General features: G+C 41.1%; 1 protein-coding gene across 1 annotated transcript in view; it reads left to right on the forward strand.

Annotated features, from left to right (window-relative positions):
* Positions 1 to 874: 874 nt before the first annotated feature.
* LOC133615044 (myosin-16-like) overlaps positions 875 to 12,883 on the forward strand; it is a 45,807-nt gene continuing 33,798 nt past the window's right edge. Inside the window, exons 1-11 of the mRNA XM_061973379.2 lie at positions 875 to 1,343; positions 1,429 to 1,676; positions 3,130 to 3,273; positions 3,435 to 3,591; positions 7,268 to 7,295; positions 7,390 to 7,486; positions 10,893 to 10,985; positions 11,087 to 11,150; positions 12,424 to 12,522; positions 12,619 to 12,722; positions 12,801 to 12,883. The exon at positions 12,801 to 12,883 is cut by the window's right edge and continues 56 nt beyond it. Coding sequence (XP_061829363.2) covers positions 1,467 to 1,676; positions 3,130 to 3,273; positions 3,435 to 3,591; positions 7,268 to 7,295; positions 7,390 to 7,486; positions 10,893 to 10,985; positions 11,087 to 11,150; positions 12,424 to 12,522; positions 12,619 to 12,722; positions 12,801 to 12,883 — 1,079 coding nt within the window. The 5' untranslated portion in view covers positions 875 to 1,343; positions 1,429 to 1,466. The remainder of the gene's footprint in view (positions 1,344 to 1,428; positions 1,677 to 3,129; positions 3,274 to 3,434; positions 3,592 to 7,267; positions 7,296 to 7,389; positions 7,487 to 10,892; positions 10,986 to 11,086; positions 11,151 to 12,423; positions 12,523 to 12,618; positions 12,723 to 12,800) is intronic.

A 12,883-nucleotide genomic window follows, 5' to 3' on the forward strand; every position in this document is an offset into this window, starting at 1 on the left:
AAAGTGCGATAATTAATCACGGTTTTACAATAATTAAAATTCGACACGGTTGTTGGGTGATGTTTGTAAAAGGGCAAGTTGTTATTATGTCTTGTATCTATGTTTTTATTTAAGCTAGCTAGTGATTAGCATGCTAGCAGCTACACCAGCTGAGCAGTATCACCGTGAGTGTGGTAATCTATCACAGTTTTAAGATAATTCAAATTCAACATGGTTATTGGGTGATGTTTGTAATGAGGAAAGTCGTTAATTTGTCTTGTATTCATGTTAGCATTTAGGCTAACTGCCGTTTAGCGTGCTTGCTGTTTTTTCCGGCAAAGGAGCACGCGTCACCGTTTGCATTTTCGAAATGCAGCAATCAATCACGGTTTAACAATAATTACATTTTAAAAACGGTTGTTGGGTGATATTTTTCAGAGGGAAAGAAATACGTCTTCATGTTAGCATTCAAGCTAGCTTGCAATACTCGTACTAGCTGCTGCTCTAGGAAATGAGCAGTATCACCATTAGTTTTTCAAAATTTTACATTAATTACAATTTGAAACAGTAACACTAACCGTCGGGAATTGTACTATTGTTATTAAGTTAAAGTTAAAGTTAAAGTACCAATGATTGTCACACACACACTAGGTGTGGTGAAATTTGTCCTCTGCATTTGACCCATCCCCTTGTTCACCCCCTGGGAGGTGAGGGGAGCAGTGGGCAGCAGCGGTGGCGGCGCCCGGGAATCATTTTGGTGATTTAACCCTCAATTACAACCCTTGATGCTGAGTGCCATGCAGGGAGATAATGGGTCCTATTTTTATAGTCTTTGGTATGACTCGTACCATCGTACTATTGTAGCGGTAATCGTTACTTCCCTAGAATATATAACTGTTGCATTGTGTATCCTCCTAGGAGCTGCAGTGTCTCAAGACGGCTCTGAAATGTAACTCTGATTAAAAAAAAGAGAGAACAAAAACAAATGTCCACTGCAGAGGATGCTGGTTTTCAAATGGATTTATAGCACTATTTCTGCTAAATAAAAAATGACCTGTTTAGAATGGCTGTAGTGTAATGAATGTACCTTGTGGCTGAGAGGAGAAGTGATGCTATTTGAGTGGTGGGACAGGATGGATATTAGGTGAGTGATGGCCTTCCAAGGAAACCCCTAAATGGGCCGAGGCAGACGAAGAATTCCCAGATCCCGCGCTGTCAGTGGTAGGAACAGCCGATCAGAAGAATGACACCACTGGGTGATGACTGGTTTTAGAGTTGTGACCATATCGGGCAGGGCAGATCCCCGTATATAATAGCTTGACCGCAACAACGGCCAAAGGTCTCCTAAGCCACCTCTTTCTTTGGTGAGTATGTGCCTGAGTTCGACATTTATTTTGGAAAGTCCAACTTCTGACAACTGTGAAATGCTGTCCTCTGTCCTCCTTCCAGCCACAGTCAAAAGGTGAGCGAGCCGGTCAACAGCAGCCATGCCGGGTGCATACAAAGGGGAGTGCGGGGACGACGTGGACCCCATGCCCTTCTTGACTCCCTCAGAGAAAGAGCGCATGGACGCCACGAATAAGCCGTATGACACCAAGCGCTCATGCTGGGTTAAAGATGAGAAGGAGGCTTTCATCGCTGGGGAGATTCAGTCCGAAGATGGGGACAAGGTCACCGTCAAGACAGCCAAGAATACAGTAAGAGTCAAAACTACACTTAAATGTTTCATAATTAAGGTATTTTAAATCAATCTCAGAGGTCCCACAAAAATATTAATTTTGACAGTTTTAATGTAAGCCCTACTGGGAACATACCATAGCTGTAGCTTTAATGCTAATTAGGGATGCGCGATATGGCCTACAACGGGGGTCAGCAACCCGCTGCTATCGAGCCGCACGCGGCTCTTTAGTGCCGCCCTAGTGGCTCCCCGGAGCATTTTTAAAAATGGATTGAAAATGAAAAAAGATGGGGGAAAATATTTTTTTTTTTAGTATGTATTTTGTTTGAGGACAAACATGACACAAAGCGGATTTTGGACGCTGGCAGCGGGCCATAGTTTGGGGATTATTGGTCTATATAGTGCACTTCTAATGCTAATGAGCTATGTTTGTCCACGCCTGTTTTTATATAGAGGATGTGGCTCCTCCCACTTTTTATGTATACACTGTAACACAGCATTCTCCAATATAGTAGATGCCAAAAATAACATACAAGAACGTAACATTAAGGAGTGGGACGAGAGGACACAAACGTTAGCGACGCATGAGCTAAAATGCTAACATTACAGTCAGATTTGAACAGCAACATCATGCCAGGTTAGCCTGTTTGCATAGGAAGAACAAAATTATCAAAGTTAAAGTTTGAGCTGGCCAATGTATTGTTGGCAGAGCTCCAGGCTTTTTTTTAGGATGTGTAGCAAAGCATGCATTTTTACAAAGCTTTTTGCCTTTACAAAGCTTATAAAGTGGTGGGCGTATACAGATTGACCCCGAGTGGTGCCCAAGCACCTTCCTTTTGGCCTTGCATAAGAAAATAAGAATAACAACTATTTTATTCTTCAAATATGTTTTGATATCTGAAAACTTTACGACGCTACTGCTCCGACGTCTCCTGACCAAAATAGACCAACTCCAAGCCTTGTCCAACTGGTTCCTTCATGACTTAATGAAAACCCATATTGTTTGGTGCTTTCACATTCTACTGTTATTACATCATCAATATTGCATATTAAGGTATCTTTAACATCCATCCATCCATCTATTTTCTACTGCTTATTCCCTTTTGGGGTCGCGGGGGGCGCTGGAGCCTATCTCAGCTATAATCGGGCGGAAGGCGGGGTACACCCTGGACAAGTCGCCACCTCATCGCAGGGCCAACACAGATAGACAGACAACATTCACACTCACATCCACACACTAGGGCCAATTTAGTGTTGCCAATCAACTTATCCCCAGGTGCATGTCTTTGGAAGTGGGAGGAAGCTGGAGTACCCGGAGGGAACCCACGCAGTCACGGGGAGGACATGCAAACTCCACACAGAAAGATCCCGAGCCCGGGATTGAACCCAAGACTACTCAGGACCTTCGTATTAACATTTGCTTTTACAAGCGAATGTGACGAATGTGTTTTTTTTTTTTTGCCCCTTATTAGACGGTGACAATAAAGAAGGATGAAATACAGCAGATGAATCCTCCCAAATTCTTCCAAGCCAGCGATATGTCCAACCTCACTTTCCTCAACGAGGCCAGCGTCATGGAAAACCTGCGCAGCCGCTACGTGGACATGAGGATCTATGTAAGCCACAATAGCAGAAGCAGACAATACCACATACAATATGACACAACTTTAATGCTGAATGTTCCCCATGAATTGCGCAACACTGAGTCCAGATTTGTGCTGACTCCTGCATTATTCATGTGAAAAGGTCATTTTAATGCTCCCTCGCCTCTTTTCAGACCTACTCGGGCCTCTTCTGTGTCACCATCAACCCGTATAAATGGCTTCCCATTTATGGCGCTAAAGTGGCCCAGATGTACAAGGGGAAGAAACGCAATGAAGTTCCTCCTCACCTCTTCTCCATCTCCGACAATGCCTATCATGACATGATGCTGGGTGAGGAGAAAGATGTGTGAGAGACAGAATCCATTGATTTGTCTGTTAGTGCTTGTTGCTAGGCAGAATATGTGTCTGTATACGCGTCAGCATTTCATATTGGTGAGTGGCTGGAGTCTATTCTATTGCTTATTTTAATACAGGGGTTCTTAACCTTTTTTGACCCATTCAAATATTAACACTAGTAATCTTACTCTTGATTTTAGTCATATTTAATAAGTATATCTAACCTACTTACAGTTTACAACCTTCTCAGATGATATGAAACTATGTGTTAATCACAAAGATTATTATTTATGTAACACATAAACCTTAAGCTTAGGTCAGACTGATTAGAAAAATAAGTTCTAACCAAATATACTGCAGAAGAAGTGACTCATAAATAACTCACAAAAAATAATTTACATACATTTAGGTTGTGCCAAAATAAAGTGAATAATGAATATGTTTCTTAACTAAACTCTCACTATAATTAAAGTACAAATGAAAATACAGCTTCACCAATTTAGTCATAATTTGTGCGCTTCTCTATGACTTTATCAAATCAACTCAAATCAACTTTATTTATAGCTCTAGACTTCTTCTCTTTGTTTGAGACTATCATTACTGCTACATGTGGTGGAAATGTGTATTACAAGTGACTACTGTTGCGGCCCATACAAACAAACCACAGAGAAACAGATATTTTTTGGCGGCCCTCTGGCGGGCACTCGTGGCCCTCTTTGATGAAGAAACACTGCTTTAATTGGCGAAGTTGGTAGAGTGGCCGTGCCAGCAATCGGAGGGTTGCTGGTTACTGGGGTTCAATCCCCACCTTCTACCATCCTAGTCACGTCCGTTGTGTCCTTGGGCAAGACACTTCACCCCTTGCTCCTGATCTGCTGGTTTGCGCCTTGCATGGCAGCTCCCGCCATCAGTCTGTGAATGTGTGTGTGAATGGGTGAATGTGGAAATACTGTCAAAGCGCTTTGAGTACCTTGAAGGTAGAAAAGCGCTATACAAGTATAACCCATTTATCATTTATCATTTATTTGACTCTGCTACACGAGCCACTAGTGTTAATGATCCATGGCTCGTAAGAATTGGCACACTGTTGACTATCATATTAGATAAAGAACTCAAAATGTGTTCCGCTTCGAAAATTGGTTAAAAAATAAAAAATACTGTGTTGCCTGTGCTATTATCCATCCATCCATTTTCTACTGCTTGTCCCTGTTGGGGTCGCGGGGGGTGCTGGAGCCTATCTCAGCTGCATTCGGGCGGAAGGCGGGGAACACCCTGGACAAGTCGCTACCTCATCACAGGGCCAACACAGATAGACAGACAACATTCACACTCACATTCACACAATAGGGCCAATTTAGTGTTGCCAATCAACCTAGCCTGTGCTATTATTTTTCTGATAAATACACCACATGGTGGCGCCATTATGAAACCCAAAAGTTTGACCCCGTATGTCGGATCAACTCGAAATTTCTCACACAGTTCAATGCCCTCTGTAAAACACTCCCTGTAACTTTAGGGTGTTTATCTGATTCACCACCAAATTTGGCACACAACTTCAAGGGGACGAACAAGCATGTGTATGTAGAATTCTAGCAAGGTTGGTCGAAAAACATGGCGGTCATTAACCAAAGCGTCTTTCCAGGGACATGGACTTTCAAACTCAAAAATAGTATAAAAATAACCTCCGTCAAGATAAATTCAAACAAAATAGCACTACTAAATATAAAAGAGTCAGGGGGTGGGGTGGCGGGAATTGTAAATAAATCAAGTAATGGCTTTGAAAAGGAGCAGGAAGAAGCAAAATTTAATGTTGTCCTGCTGCAACACTTAGATTCTTTAGACATAATTACTGCAGTACCTCAACTTACGAGTTTAATTGGTTCTGTGACAGAGCTCTTAACTCAAAACACTTTTTTTTCCACATTAATTGGTGGTTATCACCCCCAAACAGCACCATTTTAAGAAACATGCCTTTGAAAAATAAAAACTAACTTTTAGATAAAAAATATTGTATGAAATTAAGACAGTAGAATGTACTACAGTACTTTTATGAGGTCATCTAATAATAATGTACCGCATTTTTCTTGGAGAGTGGAATTCTACGCCTTCTCTGTCAAACAAACCATCAGCAGCTTTTCCATATTTTCATAGATAAATGTTTGCTATTTAGATATTCTTTCAACAATATTGGCTGGCGTTATCAACTCATTCTACTTTAGTATGGCGTAGACGAGCAATGCTATGCTCAAAATGTTGTCACCTAGTTGGCAATACACTCAGATCCACATCAGGGCAAGAAAAAACTCACCCCAATGGGATACAATGAGAAACCTTGAAGGGGACCGCAGATGTGCCCCTCCCGGGCAAACGGTGCAATGGACGTCGAGTGGATCTAGATAATAGTGTGAGAGTTCAGTCCATAGTGGGGCCAGCAGGGGATCATCTTGAGTGGCGACAAGTCAGCAGCGCAGGGACGTCCCCAACTGATGCACATATGAGTGGTCCACCCCGGGTCCCGACTTTGAACAGCTAGCGCGTCATCTGCGGTCACCTAATAACCTCTCAACGCAGGAGAGGGGGGAAGAGCAGAAAAGAGACGGCAGATCAACTGGTCTAAAAGGGGGGTCTATTCTGTACAGTAATCTATTTATTTATTTATATATATTTATATATATTTATTTGTTTTATATATATATATTTATATATTATTTATATATATTTATTTATTTATATACGTATGCACCTTATTGCTTTTTTATCCTGCACTACCATGAGCTTATGTAATGAAATTTCGTTCTTATCTGTGCTGTAAAGTTCAAATTTGAATGACAAAAAAAGGAAGTCTAAGTCTAAGTCTAAGTCTATTTAAAGGCTAGTGTATAAAAATGTGTTTTAAGATGGGACTTAAATGCTTCTACTGAGGTAGCATCTCTAACTGTTACCGGGAGGGCATTCCAGAGTACTGGAGCCCGAATAGAAAACGCTCTATATCCTGTGCATATATTTATACAGGATATATGCAAATACATAGAGTAGTTTCATCCTTACATGATCACAAGAATATACCCAGTTATCATTTTGCTATTTGGAAAAAATAATTGCACCCTTAAATACTTAGCAATTGATAGACCATAGGTCAACCTCTGGTTTTCATCAGCAAGTGATGCTACAGTATGTTTAATGTCAACTTGGTGCCCTACAGTACACAACAGCTAATGGACAGGGAGAGTTGGCAGGAACAGTCAGCACACAAAGGACATGTCTCAAAAACCAAGCCCTTTACTATGTGTCAAGTTCATCAAACACGCGCTCAACTTTTTTCAACACGGCGCCATCTGCTGGCAGCAAGCCCAAAAGAATCCTATGATTCTGAATAACCCCTTTGGGATGAGTTGCAGGAATGTCATTACATGGCTGTGTGTGGATCGAGGGACTGGGGGAAGGTGGGGTGGTCTTTGGATGTGTGTAATCAGCGTGTCATGTAATGATTTGTAACGGGAGCAGCCAAAATACTTGGAAGCCATTATGTGGCATCGAGGGAAAACTGGCAGCTGTTTGTGTTGTTCACACTGCCGACAGAGAACACAAACAAACCTCTGATGGGCTCACTGAGACATTCGCAGTCTAAATTCTCACAGTGTCTGCGCTTGTCTGCTCTTCTGCCCTACAGAGCATGAGAACCAGTCTATGCTGATCACGTAAGAACGCCCTTTCATCCACTAGTTAAAAGCACTTGCAGCATCACCTGCATCCCTCGCTACTTATGACCATCTGTAAATGTTTCCTTGGCAGTGGAGAATCTGGTGCCGGCAAGACCGAGAACACCAAGAAGGTTATCCAGTATTTTGCCAACGTTGGAGCGTCAGGAAGCAAAGCGTCTGACTCCAAGGCAAGTTCCCCCCCCCCCCCCCCCCCCCCCCTTTGGCCACAACAGAACACAGGGGCATCATTTAAAGTCACAATGCTTTGTGGGTGGTGACAGGAAGTGTCTGCATGGCTCCTTCACACTACACTGATTCACTATAATGCTCGACGAGGAGCTGAGTTATTTTACTAGAATAGTTTGACCAGTTCTTTAAAGTTTTTGGCTTCAACTTTTAATTTCACTGTGGTGAATCACACTGGCAGCGCTCCTATAACTTAACATGCAACTGGCTAGTGCAATTAAACTGGCACAGAAATATGAAAAGGACGTTTGCAAAATGTTTTCAGTATCCCTGAATGGTCAAAGTCAATTGGTTTTCTGCTTTGTATAGAGTTTGGGGTATTTCTTGGTGCCAAATTAGTAGACTGTTTGCAGCTTTCACTCTATCGTACATTTTTGGGGGGCTGAATTAAGCATTTTCAAGCATAAAAGTGGCCAAATTAACTAAAATGATCAATACTACGGCCATTAGATGAGACCAAACCAATCAGAGAGTGCTGTTCAGGATGGTGGCCACTGATTGCCTAAGTCTCAGGCATGTATTACTATCTTGGAACAAACGGATTAAAAAGAGTGTAAAGGTGATATATATGTGGGTCTTATTTCATGTCTGAAGGGCTCTCATAATGTTAAAATGTGTCTTCAGGTTTTTTTTTTTATGCTTGAACTATGAAAATATTTGGTATATAGTTCAATAATTACTACATTTGCGAACATTCCTTTACTACGGTTAGGTCCGGAACCAATTAACAGTAATAAATGAGAGTTGTGAAGTGAATTACATTTATATAGCGCTTTTTCTCAAGTGACTCAAAGCGCTTTACATAGTGAAACCCAATATCTAAGTTACAGTTAAACCAGTGTGGGTGGCACTGGGAGCAGGTGGGTAAAGTGTCTTGCCCAAGGACACAACGGCAGTGACTAGGATGGCGGAAGCGGGGGTCGAACCTGCAACCCTCAAGTTGCTGGCACGGCCGCTCTACCAACCGAGCTATACCGCCCCAGAGTTCACTGTATGTACAGTATATATATTGTTAAAAGTATACTTAAGAACAGAAAATGTTAAAAGTTATATTATATTTTGATTCATTCATATTTTAATATATATATATTCATATTTTAATGTTTGTGTTAAAATATGAACAAAAACTGTTAAGTTATATTTTATTTTGATTAATTCATGTTTAAATGTACATATATATATTCTATATATAATTATTCATATTTTAATGCATATATATATATATATTCATTCATATTTGGTTGTATATACTTTGAAATATGAATGAATACATATATATATATATATATATATAGATATATATATGAATGAATCAAAATATAATATAACTTTAACATTTTCTGTTGATTAGTATATTTTAAATTAAAACCATTCTCAAAATGATCACATGATTGATATTTCATTGCCTTTTTAATTATCTAATGTTGAGATTTTTGTCTATTTAATGTTATTTAACAATAAAATATTTTTTATTTTATTAAATTACTTTTGAATATATTTATTTACTTTATTGCTATCGAATGATTTTTCATTATTATGACTGTGTGGGGGAAGCACGGTGGAAGAGGGGTTAGTGCATCTGCCTCACAATACGAAGGTCTTGAGTAGTCTTGGGTTCAATCCCGGGCTCGGGATCTTTCTGTGTGGAGTTTGCATGTTCTCCCCGTGACTGCGTGGGTTCCCTCCGGGTACTCCGGCTTCCTCCCACCTCCAAAAACATGCACCTGGGGATAAGTTGATTGGCAACACTAAATTGGCCCTAGTGTGTGAATGTGAGTGTGAATGTTGTCTGTCTATCTGTGTTGGCCCTGCGATGAGGTGGCGACTTGTCCAGGGTGTACCCCGCCTTCCGCCCGATTGTAGCTGAGATAGGCTCCAGCGCCCCCCGCGACCCCAAAGGGAATAAGCGGTAGAAAATGGATGGATGGATGACTGCGTGGGTTCCCTCCGGGTACTCCGGCTTCCTCCCACTTCCAAAGACATGCACCTGGGGATAGGTTGATTGGCAACACTAAATTGGCCCTAGTGTGTGAATGTGAGTGTGAATGTTGTCTGTCTATCTGTGTTGGCCCTGTGATGAGGTGGCGACTTGTCCAGGGTGTACCCCGCCTTCCGCCCGATTGTAGCTGAGATAGGCTCCAGCGCCCCCCGCGACCCCAAAGGGAATAAGCGGTAGAAAATGGATGGATAGATGGATTAATATTCACGCTTTTGATTATAGAATGGTTATTCATAGTAAATTACTTGGGTGCATAATCTTAATTAACTTTAAAAAAAGATTGCAATATTTTGACACAAATGCAATTTTATTGTCAGAATGGGGTGTCAAACTCACTTTAGCTCAGGGGCCGCATGGCGGAAAATCTGTGCACACGCGGGCCGGAATATTAAAATCATGGCATAAAACTAAAAAATAAAGACAACTTAAGATTATTTTCTTTGTCTTACTTTGGCCAAAAATAGAACAAACACATTCTGAAAATATTACAATAAAAATAGAGAAAAAAATACCGGCAGCGGTAAAGTTTAGATCCATGAAGGAAAGAAGAAAGTGAATGAATATTTATAACTGAATACATTTAATTATGCATAAAAATGTGTTTTCTTTTGTATTATTTTTTTGTAATGAATTAACTAACATTTATGACAACTTTTTTCCAAAACACAATATAGAATGTGAGATATAACAGGATAATGCATACATTTATCATTTGTTTTCAAAACAATTACAAAAAAGTGGGACCCCAAAAATTTACTGTGGGACCCCATTTTTGAAAATTCCTAGCACCAACACTGATGGAGTATTGGTGCGTGCAAAACAGCAGAAGGCGGCTGTGGCCTGCGGGCCGGTTCTAATTAGTATTAGAACCGGCCCGCAGGCCACAGCCACCTTCTGCCGCCTTCTGATGATATTTGATTAGTATCAAATATCATCCCGGGGGCCATAGATAATTCATTCGCGGGCCGTATCTGTCAGGCCTTGACTTTGAGACATAAGACTTAAGATAAGCATCACATAGTAAGAACAAATATGTGTTTAGAAAAGCTTAAGTATGATTTAAACTTGGTTGGGCTTCAGTTATGTTTGTCCTTCTTTTCAACTGATTCTGACTGTAATCCACAATGCAACCGAAAGTGTGCTGGTTGAAGAGACACAAAGGTAATGTCTTTGTCACGGTGGCGCTATTTGGCTGCTGGCGTGACCCCAGGATGCGTGCAGGTCAAATCATTTCATTATTTACCTAGACAGCATAAACCAGCAGAAACAACACCAGGACAGGAACTGACACCCAACACAGGAAAATAAAGAACAAAATTCAAACTCCTGACAGTCCGCTCTCCTCGCAGGGCTCTCTGGAGGACCAGATCATTCAGGCTAACCCTGTGCTGGAGGCATTTGGTAACGCCAAGACCATCAGAAACAACAACTCCTCACGCTTTGTACGTAATCAGACAATTCTCAATATGTGACATTGATTCAAATATGTCTAAAATAAGCAATTCTATGTGATGATTATGTACATCCTTGTTTTTTTTTACAGGGAAAGTTCATCCGCATCCACTTTGGCCCAACAACTAAGCTGGCTGGTGCCGACATTGAGACATGTGAGTGCGTTTCAGGACTTTCGTTTTAGCAGTGGTGTGCCGTCAGGGCCAGCAAGGCATTCTCTGCTGGCCTAACATAACCAGAAATTGTGATCATAATTAAAGATAAAAGTAATTTTTTATTTACTTTCCCTAAATATCTAAAATTATTCATATTCTCTTCATGTCATATTATGCTCCTTTCAGTGCTGTGGTTTTTAGGTTAGAATTTTTATCCAATCAGAATTCAGCTAGCTTATGTTGCCATGCTGTACGGAATCTGCCCGGGGCCTTCAGAATCAACAATGCGGACGTCTGTGCACAGGAAGTGAATGGGCACAGTTGATAAATAATTGCGACAGCCAATCAGGTCACGAGTTGTTGTCAGTAAGGCCTTCTAGCTGGCCTCGCTTTGAACATGACATTTACGCATCCTGTGATAGGATACTCACTGGTTTGAGCCACGGCGGTGCTATGCAGATCAGCAGAGCCACACCGTTAGCGGATTAATTTTATGTAAACGAACAGAACACATACAGTTGATAGACAGTTGCGACAATAACCTATCTAGGTAGCCTGATGTTAATGAGACTGTGATTAGATACTCACTTGTCACTCCAAAGTGAGTATCCAATCACAAGTTGCAATTTACTGAAACAGGAAGTGTTGCACCGTAGCCATACCGGGCTAGCAGAGAAATCACCAATACTCACTTTTTTAACCCACAAAGAAGGAGAACAAAACATTGATTAGGTGGCAGATATATATTTGCAAGGCCATTTTCAAGAAGGATATTTAAAGAAATTACATGTGTCCCGGCGATGAAATGGGGAAATGCCCGCCACTTCCACTCGAATCAACCACTGGCTTATACTGCGTTGAATGGGTTCTACAAATTGTGAGTTCAAATATTTTATTTCTTTATTTTTTCACGTTTAATGGTTCTTACCATTTACATTTTGACAGTACCACATAAGATATCTTTTAATTGCTGATGCGTGTTTATTGAATTTTAAATGCGCCACAAAATAGCCCGTTTTGTACACTGATGAGATGATTCAATGACCAGTAGTGCATAAATGTGTTTCTGTATAGTATTTCTCCAGCAATGGTCATGTGGTGACATAAATAATGGTATTTTCAGAGGTAATCATTGAAGTCGGACATCACTGAAGGCCTAGGTGGGAAACGCACGGCCCGCCACTGCGTTTTACTGCATGCTTATATATGGCTTTAAGGTACTCAAGAGGATTAAAACAAAACTGGGACTCTTTTGAATGACTGTGTGCATCAGATCTGTTGGAGAAATCCAGAGTGATTTCCCAGCAGGCCGCTGAGAGAGGATATCACATCTTCTACCAGCTCTTGTCTGCAAGGAAGCCAGAACTCACAGGTGAGCCTCAGGCTTCATAGTGTCTCATCTTTTAAAGACATGGATAGACTATAGTCTATTTCGTGTGACGGTGGTTAACCTGTCACTGTCTTTCAGAGGCTCTGCTGCTGAGTGCAGACCCCAAACAATATGCGTGGGTATGCCAGGGAGTGACTGTGGTGGACAACATGGACGATGGCGAGGAGCTGCAGATTACTGACGTGAGTATTGGGACTCTCAACTTTAACATTTGATTGAGTTATGCTGCTTTGCAATAAATGTGCGTCGCCTGTTTGCAGGCGGCTTTTGATGTCTTGGGCTTCACTCCTGAGGAGAAGATGAGCATCTATAAGCTGACTGGAGGCATAATGCACTTTGGTAA

The sequence above is a fragment of the Nerophis lumbriciformis genome, linkage group LG22 (assembly GCF_033978685.3).
Source record: "Nerophis lumbriciformis linkage group LG22, RoL_Nlum_v2.1, whole genome shotgun sequence".
NCBI classification, from domain to species: domain Eukaryota; kingdom Metazoa; phylum Chordata; class Actinopteri; order Syngnathiformes; family Syngnathidae; genus Nerophis; species Nerophis lumbriciformis.